General features: G+C 40.2%; 1 protein-coding gene and 1 long non-coding RNA gene across 6 annotated transcripts in view; one reads left to right on the top strand and one right to left on the bottom strand.

Annotated features, from left to right (window-relative positions):
• Window positions 1-228: 228 nt before the first annotated feature.
• LOC129378067 (uncharacterized) lies at window positions 229-2,266 on the bottom strand. The gene is made up of 3 exons (XR_008608023.1): window positions 2,113-2,266; window positions 603-673; window positions 229-492 (listed from the first exon to the last, which is right to left on the bottom strand). It is a non-coding gene; the product is annotated as an uncharacterized LOC129378067 (long non-coding RNA).
• Window positions 2,267-15,835: 13,569 nt separating this feature from the next.
• tp63 (tumor protein p63) overlaps window positions 15,836-21,372 on the top strand; it is a 38,360-nt gene continuing 32,823 nt past the window's right edge. For 4 of the 5 annotated variants that reach the window (XM_055020091.1, XM_055020082.1, XM_055020117.1 and 1 more), the window contains exon 1: window positions 15,836-16,065. In XM_055020091.1, coding sequence (XP_054876066.1) covers window positions 16,013-16,065 — 53 coding nt within the window. In that variant the 5' untranslated portion in view covers window positions 15,836-16,012. Of the gene's footprint in view, window positions 16,066-18,767; window positions 18,833-21,372 lie in introns of those variants that run through there. The other variant, XM_055020126.1, reaches the window with a different exon arrangement.

Genomic DNA, 21,372 nt, shown 5'->3' with positions numbered 1-21,372 from the left:
ACATCAGTCAGAATCAGTATTGGATTACTTCCTAGGAGATTTCAACAAATCAGGAGAAGGATGAAACAAAAGTAATAAAAAAAACCTGTATGGCGGGGCGACGTTGACAGTAATTTATTATTAGTGGCAGTTTATTACTAACAGCAGGAGAAGGAGAAGTTGTAGCAGTTTTGCTATACTGTTATTATTTTTACGTGAAAGACGGTGACACAGAGGCCCATTTTCCACATGGCCAATATCACTTTCTGCACTGAAAAAAAAAATGAAGCATTTAAATTTTTTTTTTCATATATGCCTCGCTCTTTTCTGACTGTCTTTAACAGCCAGGCTGAGGAAGTTCAAGACTGAAAAGGTCAAAGGAGACACGAGCTGCGATTGTTTCACCTGCTTTGCCTTCTTCTTTGGAATTTTGATGTTTCGTCTTGATAATCTGCCATCTCCTGGTGCAGGATGAGTATTGGCAGCAAATTGGCAGCTTGGAGACTGTGTATGCTAAGAGTTAAAAACCAAACAAACAAAGGGAAATAAAAAGAGAAATTTCAATAAGGTTTTGCGTGTGACGAGCTGGGATCTTGATGTTGACCAATAGGACAGAATCTGACTTTGACTCTCCGCCCACCGGGCTCCCCTTCCTTCCCTTTCACCTTTTTACACCTCGAGTCTTGCATAGAGTCTGAAGGGAGGAAAAAAAAGAAAATGGAGATTAAAAAAGATATCTGTAAATAAACAAGCAAAGGAGAAATAATAGGTAAGAAAATGCAAAGTGTAAACAACAAAATGATAAAAGTGTAAACAAAAAAACAAGTATTAAATAACAAACATTAAAAAAATGAATTAATAAAATAAATCTGGAAAAGAACATTTACATTATTATTATTATTATTATTATTATTATTATTATTATTATTATTATTATTATTATTATTATTATTTTGTTTGGAACATTTGGCACATTATTTTATTTATTTGTTTCTCTTTAGTTAGTTCTTTAAAAAGAAACTTTCCGTTCTGTTTTTGCAGCATGTAGCTTTTATCAATCAAACCCAGCCTTCTGTATTCTGCTCAATGTGCTGACGGTGGAAAAACAACTCAGAAAAACGTTTCTCCGCCGTCATCGGTGGTCATGCTAATTAGCCTTAGCATTCGCGACAGGCTACATGGCGAGCCAGCTGTAGCCTAGCATAGAGCAAGTAGGAGGGTTGAGCACCAGAGCGACTGGCAGCTGGTTTTTTTTTCACAAATTGTCTCTAATGTTACACTGTCACAACATGATGATTTTAACATATGAACAAAAAAAAAAAAAAAAATAATGAGTGACATGCTGCAGCTTTAACATAATTGACTTCAATTTACAAAATGATTGCAAATTGCATAGTGTAGTATTATTGTTATACTGTAAAGCTTACGTCAGAAAAGGGACAGGGTCACATTTATTTTCATATTATGCTCCACCCCTCCAAAAGAAAAAACAACCCAACAATTTTAGCATGGATGTTTTATGCTGCTAAAAATCTTTCTACTCAGAAAGAGGGTGACTTGATTTCATCCTACTTAATGTGTAGGTTTGTGCGTCTATACAGTTACAGTTTGACGTGTAACTTTGATCCGCTGTTTGCGGAGGAAATGTGACTGACGGAATCTGAACTCAAATGGCAGCTGAGATTTTAGAAGAAATCGAGATGTCATTCTGTCATTCATTATAAGTCACAAAGCAGTCATTGTTTGAATTTTGAGATTATGTTTCTATTCATTATACCTTCAGGGTGTGTGTGTGTGTGTGTGTGTGTGTGTGTGTGTGTGCGTGCGTGCGTGCGTGTGTGTGTGTGTGTGTGTGCACGTTGATGGGGCGGGGCTGGCTAGCAATCTGGCCTCTTTAACTTTAATGGAAAATCCAACTGATGACATGTTCATCCCCTTTTTCTCCCACTCGTCTTTCTCTTCCCTCTCTCTCACTCTCTTTCTCACACACACACACACACACACACACACACACACACACACACACACACACACACACACACACACACACACACACACACAAAGCAGCTGCAAATATGAGAGCATCAACAGTGTGTTTCTTACAGCACTGAACAGGACTTTGTTTACTCTTACCTTCCCAGCGAAGTGTTTGCTTTAGGAGTGAAAGTTCAGAGGTTTGTCATCGAGTCGGCCTTTTCTCCGACTCGGAGACATTCCAGTCTGTGTGTGAACAGGGACGCATGTTTCCAGCAGTCAGTGAGCGACCCGAGCAGTAGCTGTCTCTCCACTGTTGGAGACGAGCGAAGAGGGAGAATCGGTGCGAAACGATTCTCCGCTCCCCGGAGGCAGAACAAACCCGTCCTGCAACTTTTTCAGGTTGGCCCACTGCGCGTGGTGAAGTTCAGATTTTGTTTTTCCAGACTTCTTCTCCTGCTTGGCAAAGACGGACTATCTGGCACTACACAAAACAAAATAATAAGTATAATAAAGATCATAAAAGTCAGCATCACTCCAGCTCCTCATTTGATTTTCTAAATGCTGGTTTGTTACCAGTTTTATCGGAAACCCAAGTAGATTTTGTCACGTAACATTTACCAACAGCGATCGTGTCAAAGCACAAACGCGGTGACGGTTCAGTGTCCTGTTCTCCATGATTATAAAATGGAAGACTAATGAGAGGCGAGTATTTATCACATCGTTTATCATCTATCGCGATAAATTTCTTATTGTTGTCACAATACATTTCAATTATTTCCGTTCCAAGCCCCCCTTAAACTGTCTCTCTGATGTTTTTACCATTTTCTCCACCGTTTGTTCAATGAGAACATGAATAAATGTCAGAAAGTATGAGTGTGAGCAGTTTGGTGATTAAAAATTCCACTTCTTCCCACGACAGGCGTCCTAAAGAGTCATACTGACGGAAATGTTTCTGAGGGACAATATTTATGTTTGCAGGGCGACGACTGCTGTGTCGTGTGTCACAAAAACATTTTTTTTTCTCTCTAGAATGACTTAAACTTGACTGTCTTCTAACTCACACTGGCCAACCTGACTGAGCATGAAAGGATGTGCAGAGAACAAAAAATAAAATAAAATACCCACCCAAACCAGGTGCGCCAAAGTTGTAAAAACGTACCAAAGAAGACTTGAGGCAGCGATTGCTGCCATAGAAGCCTGAACAAAAACATTAAACAAACGACTGCGAGACGTTGTGAAACTCTGGATTAACAAGGTCGTGGTGATAAAAACAAAAATCAGTTTTTGCCTTGAGATCCCGAGAAGGAAAAAAAAAAAAGATTCCAGCATCTTATTTCACTGCAGGTCTGCAACAAAATGTATAAGAAGCAGAAGGATGTTTTATTGACTTGACGCATCTAAGTAAATCAAAACCTAAATTGGACATATTTTTTTGTTTTCTTTGGTTTTTTTCATGACCTCAGGGCACTTGCTTACGCATCGCAGTGGATCGCTCCAAACACATTAAGTCAGGTGAGGGAGGTGTGTGATGGTTGCACAACCGTCTCGGTGCCTCAGACCGCAGCTGTCACATCCATAACAATAAATGGAGCATATTGTTGAGGGAGCTGACAAATCATAACTGTCTTGCAACATCAGAGAAAATGTCAAACTGTGTATGCATATTTTAGATCTATGCATCTAAAATAATGCATAGATCGGAAATTTTAACATGATGTGCCACAATGATGCACTACACACAGGAAAGCACACTGGATTTAGAGTTTGGTCCTCAAAAAAAAAGATAAGATAAGAAATACAAAACGAACATCGATACTTCACTAAAAGAAGAACAGGAAATGATGAGAGGAAAACCTCATGTGACACAACATAGGAGTGAGCCACATCCTGGTAAATGGCTCATCGCTGTTGCGAGAACTGAGTGACTCTAAAGTCTTAAAAGACAATTTTCAAAATGTTTTTTTTTTTTTTTTTTTAATAGAGGTTTGCATAGAGGAAGAATGTTTTGGCGTCACTCTAAACGGTAAAATGTTTACCGTGTCATCAAGTTGATGTTGAGCAAAGACACTTGTAATAAAAAGCATGATACAAAAATAAATGTCTGGCGTTCAAGCTCTGCAGCCGCCGAGTGACGGGGTGACAATTAGTTGAGCTTTTTATGGATCATATTACAATAAAATCAGCTGGTTGCAGGTTTGATAAAATGGGAGTATGGGCTCATTTTGTAATGCATGTAAAAAATATTTTTTAAAAACTTTCACCCCATTGAGTGTTTTAACCATTTTGTTTTTCTTTTCCAAATCAGTCTTGATCAACAAAGGTACCCTTATTGTGAAAGTGAAATCTGATTTCTACAAAATGACAACAAAAGCAAAATGCCAAACATGAAACTAGTGAGTGCGGAAATATTCGAGTCAGTGTTTAGTAGATGCACACGCGTTTTCTTTCACTGTCTGCTTTGGGCTCAGGCCTGCAGCGTTAGCTTGAATCGGACTCGGACACAACGTGTACGTCTCAGGCTGTTTGGATTTTTATTTCCTTTGCGCTATAAACTCTGTTTCCTGTTTAAGTGAGGATGCCCCGTTATGCCCCATGCACGCACACAGCTGCGTTTCCCTCCATAGCTGCTAGTAGCATTTTGCATCCATTAGCGGCTCGTTGGCGGGAGGGAGAGCATTGCGCAACACATGACAACAGTCATCTGGTCGGAACACGGTGTGCTAAATAGCAAAGCGCAATTCAACCAAGCCTCAAGGCAGATCATTTAGGAATTTTAAAAAAATCAAGGGACTCAAATCATTTGATGAATCATTACAGAATGAGTTATAGGTTCTTAATGTGAACCACATTAAGAAGGTGGGTCAACTTCAACCCTCTTCAATGATTGTAGAAGTTTTAGTCCATAGCCAGGTTTAAAGAAGAAGTAGATCTTTTGGTACGACTTTAAGTTATCTTGGAAAAGAGGCTTTAGCTGTAATATTTGTCTGGCTCCAGTAATTGATTTGAGAACAACTGGATTACTATGTAAAATATAAATTTTATTAGCTTCACATTATGTTAGAATGTAATTCCCTCATCTAAAACATACCGCGAGTGTTGCGTTGAGTCTTTCCTAGGTGTTTGAGAAATCCTGTGATCTGCCCTGGCAACCACTCTGTTTGGAGAAACATTTTATCTCACCAAGACATTTTGGCAACTGTGCTTCCCAGCGCAGCCTTCCCCTGCGACTCCGCCACTCAGCTCCTTCAGACTAGCCAGCACATTTGCAAACACCTGTTGGAGCTGCGCATCTGTGGAGCTCATTATACAAGCTACTTCTTGGTCCAACACTGGTAAAAATGTTGTTTAAGGGTTAATTGAGAAGCTGTGATGACGTGCAGAAGGCGGGGTTTTATAAAAAAGCAGGAGCTACTTAAAAAGACAGGTTCAATTTCAAGGGATTAAAATGTGAAGTGAAATGTCTTGTAAGTCATAGTTGACATATACGGCATTGTTATAACAACTGAAAGTCGATAAAATGGTATAAAATGGTACTATGTAGCTGGAAAACATATATTACTGCCCCTTTAAGGAGGGACTGGTGTTCTCAGAGTCAGGAACAATTTAGGTCTATTGTACACATCTTACATCATTTGTTCTATGCCACTCTTTTTTATATCGTAGATATGTTCATTTGGATGGAGCTTGTGGGCTGAGCTCACCAAATAAGAAGGGTTCATTTTCATCTGCAGGCATCAGAACAGAACCAGGTGTCACCCAGGCAGCCTGCCACTGTCTCAGACTCTGGATTATGTGATGTGAAGCCGGAGTTCGACACCAACAACGTGGGCGAACAAACGCCACTCATAACCCTATTTGCAAATCAGTACTCCATCATCATCGTCAGCATCCCAAGGTGGGAATGGTGATTTGGCCGCAGCCGGACGCATCACGTCTGGATCTGCCAAGGATAAAACGAGAGGAGCACAACCGACCTTCTGAGTCGGTCGCACCGTTGTACCTTAGCAGAGGCACAATCGCAAACATTCACCCCAAGGAGAGATACCACACCGCATGAAGTGACGTCACCCGGCTGGAAGCCGGCCCTACCTGACTCTCCACGCATTCCCTTCCCGTTACCTCCTGCTTTTTACAGATCGGCTTTCATACGGTGAAAATTCTGTAAGCCGGTCAATTAGCAGAGAGGATTACACGCCGCTTCACACAGGCTGACCTCATGGCGGCCAAAGCAGAAAGCAAAGCGAGGACATTGTTGAACGTCGAGGCCCCGCGAGTTTTATTGAGCGTGACTCATGATTAGGAATTCTGACAGTGAGTTCAGCACAGATGAAACTAAGCCAGCGCCATATGCTCCTTTTGGGGGGGTTGAGGCCAAAAAAGTGGAGAGAAGACGTCCAAGTTTCTCCGGACAACACGTTTCCCCCCACCCCCCAAAACTTCGCAAACAGTTCAGCTTGTCGGACGTGTGATTGTCCGATGGTTTTGGTATGCCACAGCAGGACTATATCCATCTACTCATCTGAGACTCGAAGAAATGCCTCTGAAATATCCACTTTCATCCAAGCGTCCCAGTACGTCGACAGCGTGTTTTATTTTTAAAAGCGTATCCGGTGACAAAGGACACTCTAACCCCTCGCTTGGATTACAGGCGGACGGGTGCAAGCATCATTATGTTCTACGCATACATGCTTTTTAATAGGTTGAGAGGGAGACCAATCACACTTGTCAGCCTGTTGCCGGGATACCGGCAGTGTGGTTGCTAAACACCGGTCCACAACTTTTACATCATGGACTATATTTCTGAAAGTTAGAATATGAAAGAATATTACATTACCGCGCAGAAGTGCTGAAGCAGGTCCCAGCAGCACCTGCTCTTTCAGTGTAAAATATCAGCGCCCCTCAGACACCGGCGCCCCCCCACCCACCAAAAGAGCTCCCGACTCTTGGAACAATTTCCTCGTTTAACTCCCTGCTCGCATGTGAGAGGATAATCATCTTCTAATCCTAATTAATTGTCGGCCTAAAAATAACGCGAAGGGATGAGGAGCGTTTTGAGTGAGAGCGAGTGTTTTGGGTTGAATGTATCTTTTTTTTATATCTCGTGATGACGGCTCGGTTGTGGTTTTCCAGGGATGAGCATTTAGCTGTAATTTGAGGCGCGCATTTATTTCCGTGTACTAATTAATTCTCCCATCAGATCGTTGTCGGTTTAATGAGGTCTTCTCTGTTTCAGCTCTGCGTTTTGGCTCTTTTCTCTCTCCATATCTCTCTCTCTCTCTGCTGTAAATGGGTAAATTATTAACACCGCACCTGATGCGAGCTCTGCCCCATCAGGGATGTTGACTGACATCAAAAGGCAGGTTTAGTGTTGGATTAGCCGTGATTGATGCTTTGTGGTTCACTGGTTGATCTGCTTCTCAGATCTGGGACCAGTTGGAGGGAAAGCTTTGATTGGGGATTCTCTCTCCTGGGAAAGAAAAGCAAAGCGGTCCAGTTGTACCCGTCTGAACTGAAACGGTTTTAATCCACAGGTTTGTGGGGTTTTTTTTGTTGTTTTTTTTCTCTCCCTCTCTCTCTCTCTGATCCTCGATGGCCTCCTGCTTACCTTGGTTATGAATGAGGAAGAACTGCCGGCCATGTTTTTTTTTGTTGTTGTTTTTTTTGTGTGTGTCTTGTAGCTGTTCATTATCCTTTTCAGTAATAATGATGACACGTCCAATGATGCACAGATTTAAAGCCTTTTTTTTTCATCTTTTGAAAATGAAGAATTACTTTTTCAACAAACCCTTCCTTATCGCTTCTTTTTATTTTTGTCAGTCGTCATACTTTTGCCTTTCCGAAGGACAAAAGTTGTCTCGAATAAAATAAAGACCAAATGCAGAGCCATGATTACATGAACACGGGAAGAATTTCATTTTATTGTTGGACAAACCCAACATTCCCATAATACCAACAAATAAATCACAACCGGCCTCAAATGTGTGTTTTAAATTAAACGCATGTAGTGCAAAGGAATGAAAAAACAGACTAGGAGTTCCTCAAGTCTACGTTTTCGGCCTACTTTTATTCAACATCTACATGATGCTCTTTGGCCAGATTACAGAGTCTTTCAACATCTCTTACGATAGCAAGAGTGATATCAAACAACTCCATCTCTCTGTGCTACATCTTGGCCATAGTCCATCACTATCAGTGGATCTTCATTACGTGAGTCTGAATTTGCTCCACCTTGATACGGATAAGACGGAGATCATTGTTGTAGACGTGGGTATCATTATTAAATCAGTTTAAACTCTGTTGTCATGTTAAGTCCAACACTCCTTCAGTTTTATTTGTACTGTCCCAAGAGAAATTAGTGCCAATCTTAGAGAGTTCAGTTATGCTGAGATTTGTGTTTTTGGATGTGGAGAGAAAGTATCTGCAGAAAGTCTTCTAAAGCACAAGAATAACACAGAGAAAGGCCCTGGACCTGCTGCAAGTTGACGTGTGTTCAGTCCATTTATATTCAGAATGATTCAGTTCAATGCAGTTGTCGTTTTAAACAGTCTGTTGGAGGAAAACTCCCTTTCCTCGAATAGACGGGATCAGCAACTAGCAGCAAATCTTTTGATTCGGTAAAAGTGGTAAAAATATGTTTTTGAATGTCTTTTGGGTTGTGATCATAACATCTTGACACAGCAAGTTGCAGCTACGTTACAACTACAATGTTTCTGTTTGTTTTTTGTGTGTGGGGGGAGGAGGGCTTGTGAATTTGGAAACATTCATGGTAATATGTTTTCTTTAAAGTAGAGAAGTAAAAGTCATTCAAGAAGCTGTTCACTTGCTCAGATTGCGTTTCAGGTAGAAGGTTTTGGGTTCGAATCCCAGGTTTTCTGCATGGAGTTTGCAAAAGTAAATAGTGAAAAATAAATAGTGATGTAAAAAAAAAATTAAAAAAAACAACAACATAATTTTATTATTTGTGAAAAACTCAAAATTGCTTAAATAAATTTGAAGAGTAAAACTGCACTGAAAAAAAACAGAACGCAGCTTAAACTAAATTACTTTCATTGGTCACAAATAAGTAAATTAAGTTTATCCAACTTACTTTATTATGTTTATGAAGTTCTCGAGGTAAACAAACGTAAAGTTTGATTTACTTCATTCAGTTACTTGCGACATATTAACAGTTTTTTGATGTTGGAGCCGCATTTTTTTTGTTGTGATTTTTAAATCTGAATGTGCAAACTGAAGCTGTAAAGATTACATCACACAAATGCAGAAAAATTACACAATCAAACTCGCTGCTGGCTTTGGCCAGTATGACTTCAATATTTTATTTTAAATCAATTTAAAAAATGTAAAAAAAAACCCAAAAATGTTCTTTTTAAACTGGTTATCAAGAAAAACAAGGGTTCCCAGGTGCGGCTCTGGCAGTGATCTGAGGACGATAACTCAAGGGTTACACACGGCAGCAGCCGTAGGTTTTGTTCTGTAATCCATCATCTTTATCAGTGAAAACACAGATATAAGCTGGTGTGCAAACAGTGAGTCACCGTGACTGGATGTGACTAACCAAACGGTGATATTTGCACATCAGAAGCCTCCAAACATTTTAACGAGCAGGGCAAACTCGCTTCCTCACAGGGTTCTCGCAAGTCAGGTGTTGGACGTCGCGTTGCAGCGACTCTCCTGCTCGTCATAAAACCGGTAGAAAGTGAAAGCGGCAGGTTCGCGCCGAGTGTGATCACAAGGCAGGCTTTCTCTGCCAACTCATTTTGCCGCAGTCAACAACAAAGCAGCGTACTCTCACCTGCGGCCTCATAGTGACCAGTTTGAATGCAAAATTGGAGCTTAGCGCAAAGCGTCAAGTTGGCGTAGACCTTGGTCCATACCCATCTTTAGAGTATTGTGCTAAAGGTGAATTTGCAACAGCGGAGGATTTCTTTTAGATTCATCTCTCAGTTCGCTTTTAACAAACGATTAGTCATGAGGATCAAACAAACAAGTCAGGTTCCCAACCGAAGGTGGTTGGACGGGCGGCGGGCCGTTCCTGCTTGGCGCGTCGCCACTGTGGCCTCGAGCTGGGTTGATTTTCTCAAGATCACAACAAGATGGTTTTTTAGCGTCTGTGACAAAAGGCACATATGAGGGAAAAGAGAGAATTTTTTTTTTTTGACAAACCTTATCGTGGGAAAGAATCTCTTAATTGTCTGGGAAGCTATGTATTATGACACGGGACCCGGTAAGGCGAACTGGTTTAACTGGTTACAAAGGGAAACTAATGCCATCTCACATTTGTATTTCTTCAGTGCCGTTATGAATGTGTGGGACTGGTTTATAGGATGGAGTATTTTTTCTTTTTCTTTTTGCACTCAAGGAAGTGATTTTGTGTTTAAGTGTAAACATGTTTTGATTGAGTTCTGTCGTTGCAGATGAGCTGCTGTCTTTTTGTTTTCCTGTCCTCAGATGTCTCCATCTGTTTTCCCACAGTTAGCAGCTTCACACCCCGTGAGCTTTTTACCCAATGTGTCACTTTACAATTTGACAGAATGATATAAAGTGGTCCGCAGCCTAATTATGAAATGGAAGCAAAATTATGCAAGATTTTCTTTGCAAGTTTGAAAAGTGTCAATTGTCAATAGAATCGCCTGTTGTATGTATATCTCCAATACCTTTGCAAATCTGGACACTGAAATTAGTTGCAAGTAATTATTTTCAAACTCTTGCCACAGATTCTTTATTATATTTACATCTAGGTTTTGACTAGGTCATTATAACACATTAGGCCAAATCCCTGAACCCTCTTCTCCAGCCAGGTGTTGTTATGGCATCATGTACAGAGGTTGAAGTTAGATAATACACCAAGACTTTTAATTGTCTTATGTTTTTTTTTTTTTTTTTGAATGACAGTAACTGAAAGTAGTTAAGCAGATCTATTTTAAAAGTCATTTTATTTGTTATTTGCAGGTGGGAACATGTGCAGTAGATGTAAAGTAAGATGGGGCCCAATATTGAACTTTGGGGTACCCCGCATGTGATTTTTGGGAACGCTGATGTAAAGTTACTGACATTAAGAAGTTCCTGATCTTTAAGTAAAACTTGAAACCAGTCCAGTACTGTAGCAGAAGGTCCCACCCGGCTCTCCGGTCGCTCTGGTACTATATCATGTTCAACAGTGTTGAATGCTGCGCCTAAGTATGTTAATAACAGCTCAGTGTGTAAATGTCATTGAAGATCTCAGAATACCACGCAGTCATCATCATTGAATACGACAACGTCTGTTATTAATGTCTACAAAATGCTTAAAAGTTTAAGCTTTTGCAAAGCACCGTTCATCCTTCTGCCACTTTGACATGCTTCCGGGGATGTAACAGACAATACGTTGCTGGGCAGTTTAGTCCATAGGCTGTAAATTGTCGCCTCTCGGACACTTCACCGGACACTGGTAGTTTTGACTCATCTGGATTTCCCCTGCATTAGTCACCAACTGGAATATACACACAGACGCGCACAAGTATGCTCACATAGCTCCCCACGCGAGAGAGACCGGCCGCGGTGCGGTGTGTGTGTGTGTGTGTGTGTGTGTGTGTGACTGACACAGACAACACAGCCCTCTATAGCGCGGCGAAACGCCGGGCCGTCTCCATCAGCTGCTCCACCAACTGCTCTCTGGCATCCAGCAAATTTTTGAGGCTGTGCGAATGGGTCTGCACAATGCCTCCAGCACAACGAAGACGCTAGAATGAATTGAAGAGATGTTGGACTGTAAAATCGCACAGGCCGCCCGCCGTCCACTGTGTGTTTTTCGACTACAGATACAGTTGCAGATTAAGAGCTTAGCGCTCCCTAACCAGAGCCTTGTGAGAATAATAACCACATTAGACATAAGTGAGCTCCTACTGATGACAGTACCAGAGATGTCACTGACGTAGCTGCCAAGCCATAAACACACGCATGCATCTGATATGAAGTAATAGGGGTTCAGTGACTGCGACCCGAAGCCCGAGCCTTGGAGTAATTAATGATGTAAGGGTGTCAGATGTCACTGTAAATATCAGATTTAATGACACCTGGAGGTCAGCCTTCCCTTGCTGTGTTGAGAGGCAGATGAAGTCAAAGTGGGCAAATGAAAGAGGTTAGGAGAGAGAATTTGCCGTAAAACATAAGACGACAAAGTACAACGTACTTTTTACAAGCCTCTTTATTTATTTATTTATTTTTTTTTTTTACTGTAGGTTTCCAGTAAGCAACAACTTGGCTTTGATTTTCAGCAGAGCAGCTGAACAAGCTGATTAGCATTTCTCGCTGTGACCACGGAGAAGCATTCAGCTGTTGGTTCACTTAGCTATGAATGACATTCAAGACAGCAGATTGCGGACAATCTGAGAAATACAGTGACTGAATACTCTCATCGTGGCTACAAATGTCATTACCTCAGAGTCTAAATGATGGATTTGAACCTTTATTTCTCTGGGTTGGAATGAAGTTACAACATACATGTTCCCAGATGTGTCAGCGTTGGCTTTCTCCGATCCACATAAGTTCCAGATTAGGTTTACAATCTCCAATATGTAAATCCGCTTTCATGGATATTTGGATAAATATTCCTACCTGGAACACACGGGTTTTGTAGCCATTAACTTGCTCCTGGCATAATGCAGGCTGGATATTTGACTGTTCTTCTTGGCACTATATGGCATTTCATTCTCTGGTTTTCAGTCGTCATCCAGCTGTAGCTCACAATTGTGTCAAAGTTTCAACTATCTGACCCAAATCGTCCACTTTCAGAATAAATCAATTAACTGGTTCATTTTAATGGAGAACCCAGAAACTACCAAGTTTCTATAATAAACTTGAAGATGCTGGAAAAATGAGTTTCCCTTTCCAAAGTGAATCAAGTAATTTTAGAACGTTGCTTCAAAGGGGGCTGCTGATCAAGAACCAAGGCTTCAAAACTGACACATTCAAGCTCAACTGGAATTTGGAGCTGCCCACATGGACGAGTAAACTAGCTTCTTCTGTTGTTGGATGCTCAGTTTGGCCATAATGACAATGACAAAAAACCTAAAAATAGATAGCAAACATTGAAACGGTTGTAGGATTTCTCTTTTGCTCTGACATTTCTCCTGGTAGCATTTGAATCTGTTTGGTTAGGTTGTATTTACCCAGAATTCCCTGCGCTCTCGTCTGTTTCCTGCTTTTGGAACGGTCTCCGGTCCCCTTGGCGTTCACACATGCCTTTGAACTGGGACCGAGGTTTTTGGGTGGGATACACCCAGTTCTCTGCAACACATGCTGTTTTGATATGTAGCCAGATTGTTCAGTTTTACTGAACAATCTGTTCAGTAACAGATTTTGTGTTTTCTGTGAACCTACACGGCTTGTGGCAAACAGCTTCTCTACAGCTCCTCCAGAGCTACCAGGAACGATTGTCACCGTCTTTGCCAGCCCGTTAGAGGGTCTAGGACTAGTGGTTGTGCTTTACTTGTTCCATTTTTGGATGGTGGTCCACAAAATGTTCATAGGGATATTATTCTATTATCTAATCTACCTCCATTTTTGTTTACTATGATTTTTTGGGGGGGCACTAATGGCCTCCATTGACAATTACCAGACAGGAAATGAGCCGAGAGAGAGAGAAAAAGAGGGAGAGAGAAAAAAGAGAGCGAAGAGGGGAAGACATGCAACTAAGGGCCTCAAGGTTTTTATTTATTTATTTTTTTGTTTGTTTGTTTCTTTTTGTATGTGGTGTAGTGGCCTTATCATTACACCTAAACTTCCCTACACCTCCCTGCTGTGCGCCTGTCTGTTTTTTCACTTATGTTTTCTGACAAACTTTTCATGCCTTTACAAGAACTGCAGGATTTGTTTGGAGATTAAATTGCGCAGAGTGAAGGCAGTTGGCAGCACTGATTTTTGCTTAGATGTGCCAGAGTAAAGGGGGCTGAGTACGAATGCACAAAACTCTTTTCATGTAGTTATATTTATAAATAGCGTAGAAAGCCATGTGCCATTTTCACAATATTGAGTTTCTTTTTGTTAGTCTATCTCATAAAATCTCAGTAAAATACATGTGAAACTTGAGTTCATTGGGTGCGAACGCTACTGTATAGTTACTGAACCGCATTACTCTGACCAGGCTTTCTGCCCGGCGGACATTCACGAGATCTGCTGTATCTATGTCGTTTTCTCCCAGGTACAGAGTGAGCTCTCCGAGAGGTAAGACTGACACTTTACATCTTTATTAAAAGTACAAGGGAGTAGCTTAGAGGTTTGTGTTCCCTGGATACACCACATCTATTTATTATCATTCCCCCTCCGTGACCCTATCTTTTTATTTTAGCTTGCTGACTCATCTGCTGTTCATTTCCGAAAACCACACAAGACATCTAGGTTTACATCGCCATACTGTCCGGACCAGGGGAAGAGGGTTCAGGGATTTGGCCTGGTATCTGCCTACATAGCAGCAAATGGAGGCCAAAGCAACAAATGCTCAAGCTTAAAAACAAATTATTCTTATGTTTTGTTTTAGTAGTTGCTTTAAACTGACAAGGCATTGGAGAAGACATAATCAGCGTTTTTGCTTCACTGACTTGGCACATGATTTAAAGGTGCTTCTATTTAAAGGAACAGAAAAAAAAAAAACGGTTCCTGCCTCCCCACCAATAGGACACGCTTTGTCTTTTCATTTTAATTTAGTGAAAATTATTCTGCGAGCTACACCCAGTCAAAGTGGGTCAAAGACCAAAGTGAACTTTTCCAGACTCAAAACAACTCCAGACTCAAACGGTCATAGCATTTTAAGGGAACTACATTTGTAAACCTTTAAATTGTTGTCATGTTTGCCTTTATACATAAATACCGATTTGCATTTACACAGAAAACAATGGAAGGAGGCGACGTGCCACCGATTCTCTCAATGTCTGAAACACATACCGAAATGTAGCGCGTATCTGGTCCCTGTGGGTCAGAGTAGTAAAGTGGTGCAAAAATATATGAAGCATTGCTACAATTTTTGCCTCCCGGGTATAATAATGTGAAAATTAATATTAGTTATTAGTAATGCAGTGATGCCTATACTTCAACTTTTTATGAACATCTTTATAAACGTTTAATTGGGAAAGTTTCTACCTGGATCTTTGCTTGGTCCGTTCATGTTACTCGCTTGACATAGGAAGGTTAATGAGGACGCACCACCTCCAACTTCCATTTCCTGTACATGAACTCACCTGTTTCCTTGTAAATAAACACGCAGTGCGAGGACCTGTTAAGGGGTTATGAAATAGCATTAAAATAAACCATTGTCTGAAATCAGAGTTGTTTAAGAGAAGTCCGCTTTGACCTCTGCCCCTCTCTGGCTAGCCTTTAGCATCAACCTCCAGGGTTAACTAATTTTCATTCATATGACATGAAGACACCAAAAGAGTTATTCACTGTAGCTCAGATATAACCTGCTTATAACCTTTATTTTCCCTCCGCAGAACCTCACTTTAAAAATCCCAAAACAATGGCGTTGAGTGAATATTTCATTTTCTCTCCGGCGCTGGCAGATCTATAATTAAAGCGTGACGCAACAGACGTGGTCTCAGCTGTCCGAAACCGCTTTGGAATCAGGGTGGAAATGTCAGAACAAGGCTGGAGCACCACACGGACAAGAAGAGGACGAGAAGGAGCTTTTCAGGATGTAGGGGCTGCAGTCGTCTGTGTGCGTGTGCGGAGGGGGCCACAGGGGTCAAATGTAGTTGCTTGATATCTATATCCTGGCAACAGAGAGTGAGTGGTATCTTGTACAACTGGAGCAGGGGATTGGTCAGCGGGTCGGCCAAGGCCCCTCCTATCAGCGCAGCAGCCTAAAAAAAAAAAACTAAATTCAAAACATCTCTGAAACTTTCTCCACTCTGCACTGTAACCCCCGGCACTTTAACCGAGGCCTCTTTCGTTGTAATCTATTAATGTCTGTGGAGGTCACTTGTTTTTTGCTGTAAGCCGAGTTTGGTTTTGTAGCTCAAGCACCGGTGTTTCTTCACGTAGCGCTCACAGCAAGCTGGTTCAAAGTCAAGTTTGGCATGACAACATGAACTCACCTTACGCAGCTTTGCAGTATTACCCAGAGTTTCCATTTCGTCGGTAAGTACTCGCGTAAACAGTTTTGATATCATGAGAGTTTTCAGCCGGATACTTAAAGGGCTTCGATGAACAACGACAGATGCACTGAAAATCAATGCTTCTTGTTACTATTGTCTGTTAATTGCTAATAATGGGATCGTCGTGTCCTGCGTTTGACGCCGAGTGTGTGTGGAGGTCCAAAGCGCCCTCCAAAGCGCCCTGACGACAGTGGCGTCTGCCCGGATCCCCAGCTGCTGCCTGGTCCTGATATATTTTTATGTGGGGCTCACCAGTGGCAACAGTGTTAGTGTGGAGGGGTATTTAGGAAAGATAGCAGACACAAAACCGTCCCCAAAGATCTTCATCTGATGAGTTATTTAAAGAGGTTTAAGCCGAGGAGTTTATGTATAAAAAGAGTGTTTAATATGGGGGCTTCTCGTTCAGTGGGTGACCCAGACTGATCCCTGTTCTTCTCAGTCCACGAAAGCCTTTGATATGTCACTATATTATGGTAGCTTTACAATTGTGTGATGCGAAACTAAGTACATCTTTGGCATTAAGCTGGTATTATTTTATCACCTGAATTTGGCTGCCCTAATTTCATTTACATGCTATGCATTTGAAAATAAGTTTGCCTAAATGATTGGCTTGTGCTTATTTGAACTGGCCTGATTTGATCATATGTTTCTACATTACTGATTATGTGTTGGACCTTTGTGTCATCAGACGCTCATCTCAATGCCATATAAGCAAACTAAACTGAATCTGGAAGTGGCTACATGCTTACAGAAAAAGATAAAATGAAAACTAAATATATTTACGGAAAAACACACACACACACAAACATCAAGAAATTATGCAAAAGAATTATATGACTTTGATAGAAAAATGAAGAAAATAGGTAAAAGTTTAATAAAGTTTTAAAAGAAACACAGGGGTTAAAAAAACAACAGCAATGAAGAACATTAGTAAAAAAACAACAAAAAAAAACAGAAACAAAACCCATAAAGAACAGTGATATAAAATCAATTACTGAAAAGTGTATGTTTTTATTTATTTTAGTTTTTATAAAAAAAAAGTTAGGAACTGAATATCAAGGTCGAACATTGATTGGAAATATAAGTATATTAATATAAAAGAATAAGAGAACACAAAGAAAAAAAAAACATATGAAATAAGCTAAACAGTTTAAATCTATATAGAAAACCAAGTTAAAATATATAAATATTCCACTTTAAAGGTGGAAATTGAACATATGCTAGAATACATTAGCACCATGATCTAAGTCTAGTGATTAGACATGCAGTAAATCATTACAAATTCATCAACATCTCAAGAGTTTAAATCACTTCATCTTTTTCTATTTAATTCCAGCAGAGTTTGTTTCTTGTTTCTATGGAAATAGAGAATGTCCTCACAGTCTCTTAGCACATTAAGTTCAAAAGAACGGCCATTTAAATTTGCTGTTAAAAAAAAAACAGACCAGAGGAAAATCCTCTCTTACTTTTTCTTGGTGAAGCTATGAAGCTTCAAACTGTCTTTGTGACTGTAAAGCTTGGTCGCCTTCATTTCTTTGTCATTTTATTTAGTGTCTATTCTGTCCCCCTAATAAACAAACCACCATGTTTTCACTACCATTTAACTGTTTCGCCTCCCTAAAAGTAAGGGGATGAGGGAAGGGACACTGGGGCTTTCTATTGTTTTGCAGTCATGTCCCTCTTCCAGTCGGGTCTGACGGATGAAGGGGGGTGAGGGGGGACAGTTCTTAAAGCCTTTGAAAAGTGATTAATAATGACACTGGAGAAGGGCCCCCGATAGCCCAGGCTGTTTGTTTTGATTGCATTTTCATCGGCCGCTGTGCCCAAACTGCCAAGAGACAATGGCCGTCCCTGTTTAGCGGTGACCTCTGGCCCTGTCTCGTCTGGAGGCGCTGTGCTGTGTTTAAGTGGATGCTGAACAGCCTTTGCCTCTGGCTACCTGAAAAACTCTCTGAGTAACCCGACACCCAAACGCAGAGAAACCAACGGCGAAAAAAAGGGATAGTGCCCTCCAAACCAGTGGAGCAAAACTAAATTGTTACATGAAAAAAAGAGAGGCAAAAAAAATCTTATTGAAATAAACCCTGAAAGAAAGAGACGGAATTGCTTTATGCCATGTATATCTGCATAAAACCACATTGTTCTTTGTAAAATGTCATTTTTCCAAGTACAGTTATAATTACACATAAATATATATATTTGCTTTTTTTTAAAGGGGTGAATTTTTAAAACGTTAAATGTTGAAATGTGAAGGGAAAATTTGTACATTCTAGTCTGAAGAATGACATTGCTGTGGCAGTGTTATATCTATTGTTATGATAAATCAGAAACTAGATCACAAAAAGTGAGCAAGCCACACGTGAGTACATGTGAATAATTGAAAAATGTATTCAAGGTGGCTCTTCTCACTATAAACCTGATGCTCTGCTTTAATTCATGCAGTCTGAACTGTCGCTGGTCAAAATAAAATGCAGAGGGAGACAGATTAGAGTTTTATACACAAACAATGAGGTGACTGTTAAACTAGTTTGACATAAAAGACCGAGGATTAAAGCAACACTTAAAAAGAGCTTAGCACCATTAAAGCCCTGGTAAAAACACACCTTTGTCTGCTCTCTTTGTCAAACGGACACGTCACGGGTTCTCTACCTGCTGTCATCTCGCGATATTTTATTTAATCGTTGCATTGCTAATCAGCGAGGTGTCTCCGAACACACTGGCCTTGCGTTGCACTGCATATTTCATTGCAGGTAATTTAATAACCTTAGTTTGAAAAGATACGTCAAAGTACCACAAAGTCTCCATTTTGTGCAATGAAGGGGGAAAATTGAGGATATTTACATGTTTTTTATATTAGCGCGGTTAGCTTAAAGAGTTTCTGAGCTAGCCGAATATGCTAGTCACGTGCGATTAGCTAATTAGTTAGGAAACCCCAACGGCTTTTTGTGATATATTCAGGTGGACAACTGAAGGTAAATGTGGCTTTTCGTCATTTTCAAAAACATGCTAATACACCCCGTGGAATAAAAGTTCAGTTCAGTTTAAAATAAATTCTTGTACGCCAAGGAAAATTTGCTTTAAGCACATTCATTGGCGAATTCACAAACAGTTTTTAAAGGAAGACTTTCGTCTCTAAAAGTAAAACTTTTTTTAGCTTAAGTTATCATTTAATCTGAATGGCTCCACAATTAAATACCAAATATAATAAAAAGCAGTACTTTATCAGTATAAAGTATGTCTTGATAATACTTTCTGTGAAACGTCTGATTGTTAAAAACAATCATTTATTTTACTACCATAGATAGTAAAATAAATACAGATTCTTTAGCACACAGTGTATTATTGAGAAACCCTTATTGTATTAATTAATACAATAAGGCATAAATAAAAATGTATACCTAATAGAAATGATTAGCTGACATAAAAGGACATAGGTGGAAGAGGATGAAAGACCCCACTAACTTGTTGGAAAATGCCCAAATCTTAAGACTAGTTTCTTTCTAAACGCTAAAACATTTCTCCATGTTCCCATTCATTACAAGAATCTCCCCTAAAGTCAGAATTGTGACTATTTAAGTCAAAAGTACTGAAAAGCTGATTGTTGTAAATTAAGCAGTGTTTGCAAAAAAAAAAAAAAAAAAATCTTATGAATAAAACTTGTGGGCTTTGAAAAAAGTAAAAATTTATCCAAAACTAGAAACTATTTTTCACAATTGACCAAGGTTCTAATAATCTTATTAGTCAACATGTTTATTTAAAACGTGTTAAAAACACAAGACAGACCTCACAAGCCCAGTTAATCAACAAATGGGTATCTGAATAAAACTAACTGAATTGGAAAAGAAAGCTAACTCGAGTGAGTCCAAAAAGATAAGTAGATAATTTAATGAATTTAAACATGGAAATGACACAGCCAATACAACCATTAGCCAATTTAGTCGTGGCATTAAGATCAAGGGAAGTTGTGAAATTGTTTTTTGTAACTTTTGGATCATTTGTGGCCTGACTATTTTCAGACCACTTTCAAAACCATAATAGTAAAATTTTTAAAAACCTGCTGCACCTCAGGATCTGACCTAGACTTTTTGTTTAGACTTTGAGTAATTTCATCTTGTGTGGAAGCGTAGTTTTCCGAGCTGAGCTTGTCTTCAGTTGACAGGTGTCCTCAAAATACTGTTCATAGCTTCTCATTTTTGAATTTTTACAAGTGGATTTAAACCTCTTCTCATTGAAAACCCTGCTTTAGTGAATCTTTACACAGTGTATCCGATTCACACCAGCCTTTACTGTTGCAGGTTTTATTATGTACATGATTTGTGAGAACACAACATGAGCTTCCTTTTATTCTTTCATAGACGGAAGAAAGATGTCACAGATCAGTGTTGTGAAGTGTTATTATTCATCTATCAATAATATGTGTATTTAGTGGTGGAGCTCGTGTGTAGCGGTTCAGGTTGATAATTAAAACCAGCTGAGGAGACGTTTACCGAACTGCTGAATCCAATTTGAAGTCCTTTCAGCCTTAAAGCCAAAGCAATGTGTAGTTTCTAATTGTTGTTGCACTTAATAAACTCAAGCTTAAAAATTGTTCTCCAATTACAAAAGTGTGACACTGAAGGACTTACTCATCAGCAGGACAAAAACAAAAACATCCCACCCGCAGTATTATTATTATTATTTTTTTTTTTGACATTGAAAGCTGAAACATAATCCCTCATCTGCAATTCTACAGTCCCTTGTGGGTGTCTGGCAGATAATTAGAATTTTTTGCTTCATTAGATATGCCTGTGTTTCTTAAGTCAGGTATTAATATCCTTCATCACACAGCGTTGGGGAATTCCAAAACCTAAAATAGTGCCAGCTTCGGATCTCGGCTGCCCCCATCAGCCCACCTCCTGGGCTCGTCCGGCTGCACACGCATACCAGAAACGGTGGCAGCGCTATCGCATAGACCACGGGGGGAATTCCACTCGCCTCAGACTGCAGCGCGCGCGCCGCTTCCAGCAGGAACAATGGTGGGGCCGGGCTCCGCGGCAGGTGTAATGTTTCAGGGGAGCAGGTCAAAGTGCCTCTGTCTGAATGGTGCATAATCACCATTATGTGTAGTACAAATATTCAGTATTATGCAGGCTGACTTCTTCACAATGGATGTGACTTCACGAATGGCTGCCAGCAGGACTCCGCCTTCCTTTCTTCCCCCTGGCTGGGTGGCCACATCTCAGCTCTGCACATCAACTCTGACTCTATTTGCTGACTGCACACCTTTTTTAAAAAAATAAAAACTACAAAT

Source organism: Poeciliopsis prolifica, unplaced genomic scaffold, assembly GCF_027474105.1.
Source record: "Poeciliopsis prolifica strain line A6 unplaced genomic scaffold, Auburn_PproV2 SCAFFOLD002, whole genome shotgun sequence".
In the NCBI taxonomy this organism is placed as follows: domain Eukaryota; kingdom Metazoa; phylum Chordata; class Actinopteri; order Cyprinodontiformes; family Poeciliidae; genus Poeciliopsis; species Poeciliopsis prolifica.
The sequence above is the reverse complement of the archived record's forward strand: the minus strand, read 5'-3'. Positions and strand labels throughout refer to the sequence as shown.